This window comes from Malus domestica, chromosome 06, assembly GCF_042453785.1.
Source record: "Malus domestica chromosome 06, GDT2T_hap1".
In the NCBI taxonomy this organism is placed as follows: domain Eukaryota; kingdom Viridiplantae; phylum Streptophyta; class Magnoliopsida; order Rosales; family Rosaceae; genus Malus; species Malus domestica.
The window spans coordinates 22,929,595-22,935,634 of record NC_091666.1 but is presented as its reverse complement, the minus strand read 5'-3'; the positions used below and the strand labels follow the sequence as shown (position 1 = coordinate 22,935,634).

The following is a 6,040-nucleotide window of genomic DNA, read 5'->3' as shown; positions in this document are numbered from 1 at the left end:
GGTTGGTTACCTATCCAAGTCTCGGTCGATAAGGGTTTCCGAATCCTTATTGATCGAGGTCATCTCATTAGCCTTCTCGGCGAAGTGAGGTGTTACAGCTTACTGAGCTCGGCGTATTGCACGCCGAGTTATTTTATGATTGGATACTCTCAAGTGGGATTTAGAGTTCAGCATTCAGACGGCCGAACCACATTCACTATTAAGACTTATATCTGCTTTGAGTATTTGTGCCCTTACACTTTGGTGTCGATTCGACGTGAGTTTACTTTGACGAATACCATCACTGTGACCGAATTCGACGACGACGATTCGTGAACTTCGTAAGAATAGTAGCCTTGTCTTCAGGTTTGAGAACCCAAGAGGCCGAGACGTGTTCCTTCCTCGGCCGCAATCGCAAGACGTAGAAGTCAACCACGCATTCAACGCAACATCAACAAATTTTACTCCTCGGCCGACGAGTTGGCATGCCCCGCATTCACCGAAGGAAGTAGTTAGCTCGTGGATTACTCGGCATGCGTGCCACATAGGCTTGGTAGTTTTTAGGGTCAACAGTTACGTACTCATATTCATCTCCAAAACTTTTTCTGGTGGAACTAGAAATATGTATTTTCGATTTGATCCAGACGAAATCAAACATAGTCAAGAGCAAAAAATAGTTAGTGTCTTCAAATTAAAATTATACTCGACCAAAAAAATCATAAGTAACATTAACAAAGTAAAAGAAGATATCATTCAAGATAAAAGCCGAGGAAACAACACACACACACATACATACATACATACATACATACATATATATATATATATATATATTGTCACTGATCACTTAGGAAGCAATAATTGATCAATTAGGTTACAAATTAGTTGGTGAGTTGAATCCCTTCCATATTTGAGCAACCTCAGCAAGTGATTTGGTAGAGGACCCTGTTTCTGCCAAAACCAATTTGGATGCCTCTTTGTACTCTTTCATCTTCTCCCTTAGCAATTTTCCTTCATCTCCTTCAATTAGGTCCCTAACATAATTAGCAACATCTTGGCTCTCCACTATGCCCTTCTTATTCTCCTTGACTCCCAATGCAACTTTCAAACCATCAACTAGTAGCACCTTATTCATCTTTTGCTCTGCATAGAGCGGCCAGGCAATCAGAGGCACACCATGCACAATGCTTTCTAGTATCGAGTTCCACCCACAATGGGTCAAAAACCCACCCGTTGACCTGTGATTCAGCACTTCGACCTGTGGGGCCCATGTCGGCACAACTAGACCCACATCTTTGGTTCTCTCCAGAAACCCGTTTGGTAGAAACCCAAGTGGGTTCTCTTCACCTTTGACACTAAAATAAGAAGCACTCTTAGCCGTCTCGTTTGGGCTCTTGACAACCCAAATAAATCTATGCCTACTCAATTCAAGACCCAAGGCCAACTCATTCAGTTGCTCCTGTGAGAAAGTCCCACCACTTCCAAATGAAACAAATAAAACTGACCCATTGGGCTGCTTATCAAGCCACCTCAAACACTTATTCCCATCGAACCCATCAATGGAACCGGTTTTTATCACCGGTCCAACCGGGTAAACTGGTGGAACACCTTTCCCTTGTTCCTTGAGAGCCTTGAAAGCGCCCGGTTCCAAATCCACAAAGCTATTAACCATGATCCCGGCAGCCGAACCATACTTGTTGATTACGTGCATCAAAACTTTGTAGGTCGGGCTGGTCCTATCCTGAAGCCCATCCCCAAAATCTCGACCATGAAGTGGCACACAACCAGGGAGTTGGACCGGTTCAGGCATGTCCCTATACTCACAAGAAGTGGTCTCATGAAGGTGTGGCATATGAAATATGAACAACAAGCTCATAGCGCTGTTGGGTAAAAACATATAAGGGGACACGCGGAATTCCAAGGCCACATCAAAAGCCTCCGCACCAAAATGATCAACAACAAGTGACACTAGCCGAGTTGACTTGTTTAGAACCCTAACTGAGTCCCGGAGAGCCGAGAGGGACCGAGTCAAGGTGAGACCAATCTTGGTCTCGATCATGACGTCATCAGGGAGGTCGTCGAAGCTCACCGGAGGGAGTAAGACGTAGGAAATGGAAAGAGTACTGAGGGCTTCAAGGACCTTCTTTTGGGATGCCAAAAGCGACCCGTCGTTCGGGATGATGAATGTGACGGAGAAGTTGTGATGGACGACGAGTCGTTTGGCTAACTCGACGAGGGGAGTGAGGTGACCTATGCCCAGGGTTGGGACAATGGCAACATGGGGTGGCTTGAGCAGTTTGTGGTGGTCGGGTTGGTGGGTGCCGCAGTGGCTTTGTGTGTGTAAGGCCATTGTAGTAGGTGTGCGAGTCTAAAGTTTTGGTGTGATGAACAATAAATTGGAAGCAAAGAGATATTTAAAGAAGAGATTGGAAAATAATGGAGATCACAGCTGTGTTTGGGTTTTGTAGCGTACAACCTTTAATGGAGTGTGGACCGTGCAGGTGATACTATTCTCCTAGGGCAGAATTGCCCAGTTAGTCCCAGGTCAAAATTACCTAGCCTAACTTCTGGGTTATGTTATGTGGTGACGTCAGCTATCAATAAAAAAATTATAAAAATTAATAAAAATAATTTAAAATACAAAAAATAATTAAAAATATACAAAAGAATTATTAAAAAAATTCTATAAATACTTAACCATGTTCTTCTACCTTACATCACATTTCAATATTTTCAAATATTTTGAACAAATCTTTTATTATTATCAGAAATTAAAAACAAAATTATTTTTATTATTTTATTGAAAAAATAATATTTTAATACCAAAAGCATGGACTATTTAGTTTAGGTGTGGAGATGTACTTGACAGTTACTGTTCACTAAAGGCCATTAATTTTCACTTGGAAGGATTGAATTGCATGTTGCCCATCGGGCTTTTTAGGGGTGAAAGTGCTCTAAGTCTCACGAGTCTAATAGAGAGCTTTGCAAAATTTTCTACTTTTATTTTTGTCTATTTGTGTTTTATTAATTTAATTTATGTGTTTCTTTTGTTTTTATATTTTTATATTTTTTTGGGAAATTTTATATAAACTCATGTAACATCTTTATACACCTAACTTAAATTTTATCAATGTGCCAAATAGTAGTGAACAACTAGTTCCTCTGAAAAAATCACTAGTAGAAAGATTTAATATGTGATATAAAGAGCAAGATGATGATAAGAAAAGAGAGCTTGAGATGAAAATTGAAGCTAATGAACCTAGTGCGACTTCACTAAATGCTCTAAAAGAAAAGATTACATAAGGGCAACCATGCAAAGTCGACATTTCTACTCGGTGTCTCCCATTGGCATTTAAGATTACAGAGGCTAAACTTGCCCAATCTGGATTTAATTGCCAGACACTAGTTACTAGTACAAAGGCAAATGTTAGCACTGTCTCACAAAGGAAAGGAAGCAAAAAGAGAATGCCACTATACCATAAAAAAAATAAAAAATAAAAAAAACAACAACGAAAAGAGATTATCATTGCCCTATTAGAAAAGAAACAAAAGATGAATCTTGCTGCAACATCACCAATCGTGAATGTCGAGGTTGTCCTTGATCAACTGAGTTGTGACATTCAAACACCAGAGACTAATATATTGCCACAACAAAAACATTTTAAGGTAGATAAAAATTTGAGCATCCCTTGAAATACAATAAAGCTTTTCCTTTCATTACTTTGAAGAAACTAGCATTGATTTTTATTTTATTTTTACTTTATGTCATACTAGATTTATGCATCTCCTAAATTTATCGATTCCTTGCTGACATGGATATATAGAGAAGAATTTCATGAGGTTATCAAGACATATACTACTAGTCAAACTGATGTTAATCCTAATAGAAACTGTGGATATCGAGTCATATATGTGGTGTTGGGAATTGATCATGGATGGCATATGGTATGAAGAGATTTACTACATCAATTACGTCAAATGCCTTCTCTGTTTTAGGAATATTTTGTAGGGAACGATAGGTATACGGAGATTGAGCGAGCACTTGATTATTTTGAAGATGGTTTTGCGCAAGAGAATAGTTGGTTGACCATGCTAGATATGGGGCACATTATTGCTACAAGTTATAATGTGGTTTGATACACTTGAGCATGACATAAGGCATTACGTTTCTTCCATACTCTTTGGAGTTATCATCTCAATCAAGTGATACTAACCTAAGTGAGGTTGCCATTGGTTATCTAGATGAAGATCATCATTTTATCCAGGTATAAGATATGTTTTTTCTTTCTACATATATATTTATTTTATCTTATTTGATAACTCTAAATTGATTGATGACTTTGTGTCTTGTAGGTACATTTGTGTGAAGGTCATCCTATGGCATCAGTTGCTACCATGTGGCATATAAGAGTGAAAATCTTGTAGTCAAAATACCAAGGACGTGTGGATCAATTTAAGCAACTTCAAGGGCTAGAGAATATAGCCATTAATGATATTATGGATCTTGAAGATGATTAAAGCATCTAATCCTTTCGTGACACCCATGGACCTCAATTTGTGTATCAATGCACGAAACTTACTGCTCAAGACCCCTCGATTCCCGAGTGGAAGACAAAAATAAGCTTCAAGTCTTTAACATGTACATTCTTAAAATTTCGTGTACTAAGTGAACTAGTACTTATGATTTTACACATTAATTATAATGCAGTTTGACTCTAATACGATTTATTGTCATTAATAGAGCTTAGTGTTAACTAAGTTTTGTCCAAATTTGGGTAAACTTTTTTGACATTTATCTGGACTTAATGTGTGGGTAGAATTTTTCGCATTCCACCATAATGCTCTCTGAAATCCACTAGTGGTCCATGCACTCCATGTAGCCGATAGAAAGATTCCCATGAAAAAGTATAGTCGCAAACACACATATGCTCATGAAACGGAGACCACATAGAGAGATAGATGGCAATAAATGGTTTTGTCAACATCCATAGAAGTGTTAGTTTGCTGGTTGTTGTTAGCCATGGCTAAATTATCACACCAATTTAAAAGTGTCCATTTCCAGAAGACGTCGTTGCTTTCTGTTGCTGCTGGTACGTGTATGGCTGCTGTCCTGTGTCCATTCAATATGATTTACAGTAATTAATAAAGTTAGAAATCAAATTGATGTAAAGATAAATTTACATATTAAATTGGGTTTTAGGGATTTTAAGTAGTAAATTTGGGTTTAGAAAGATATTGATAGTTTAGTTAAAAATCAAATAGGTGCAAAAAGTAAGTTAGGTGTAGAAAGACATAAGTTTAAATAAAAATGCCCATTTGTTTGTTTGGTAAACTGCGTCTTAAACTTCTTTTGAAAAGCTAGGAAAATTCATTAGGTGACTTTTATTTATTTCTTTTAACAACCATGTGCCTGAATCTTCTTCCCTCTCTAGTTAGACATCACTACTAGTCATACAGACGTAGACTACATAAACTCAAATACTCATATATATTCAAATGATACAATGTCATGGGTACATCTATTTTTGTATGCCCTATAAACTCATAGTTGTTGCCAGTGGCATATCCATAACTTTAATCCTAAGGATCTTATGTAAAAGAAAATAGTACCCCCATCGCGCAAATTTTTTAGTTTTTTAGTCAGACATTTCCTCGAGCACTTTGTGTGCATGTTGCTCCCTGCCAAGTCATGATGTGCGCATGTCAACATATATCGACATATGGCAAGTGTTGTCGAGTGACTTTAGTGGTTTTTTCGAGACCCCCTACAGAATAATGCAAACAAAGATTGCCGAACGCTATTAAGATGTGCCGAATAGGCATTTTATCGAACGTTTGGTGAGCCAAAAAAGGTCTCGTACTAGACATTTGAATGGTCCCTGGAGAACATTCACCAATTGTTTCTCCGACCTCTGGAAGGTCCGAGGGCACTAGATGGGTCACTGTGCGGATTCAACCCTTGTAATGGTAACTACAATTGTAATTACATTGTTGATATCGTTAAATAGTAACATAATATCATTAATGTAGATCAAAATTCGATACCAATTGAAGTTGAATA

The 6,040-nt window shown here is 38.0% G+C and overlaps 1 protein-coding gene across 1 annotated transcript; it reads right to left on the bottom strand.

The window, feature by feature from the left end:
* Nucleotides 1-707: 707 nt before the first annotated feature.
* Nucleotides 708-2,397, bottom strand: LOC103454618 (hydroquinone glucosyltransferase-like). The gene has a single exon (XM_008394212.4). The coding sequence runs from the start codon at nt 2,327-2,329 to the stop codon at nt 854-856; it is 1,476 nt and encodes a 491-aa protein (XP_008392434.3). The 5' UTR covers nt 2,330-2,397; the 3' UTR covers nt 708-853.
* Nucleotides 2,398-6,040: the final 3,643 nt, after the last annotated feature.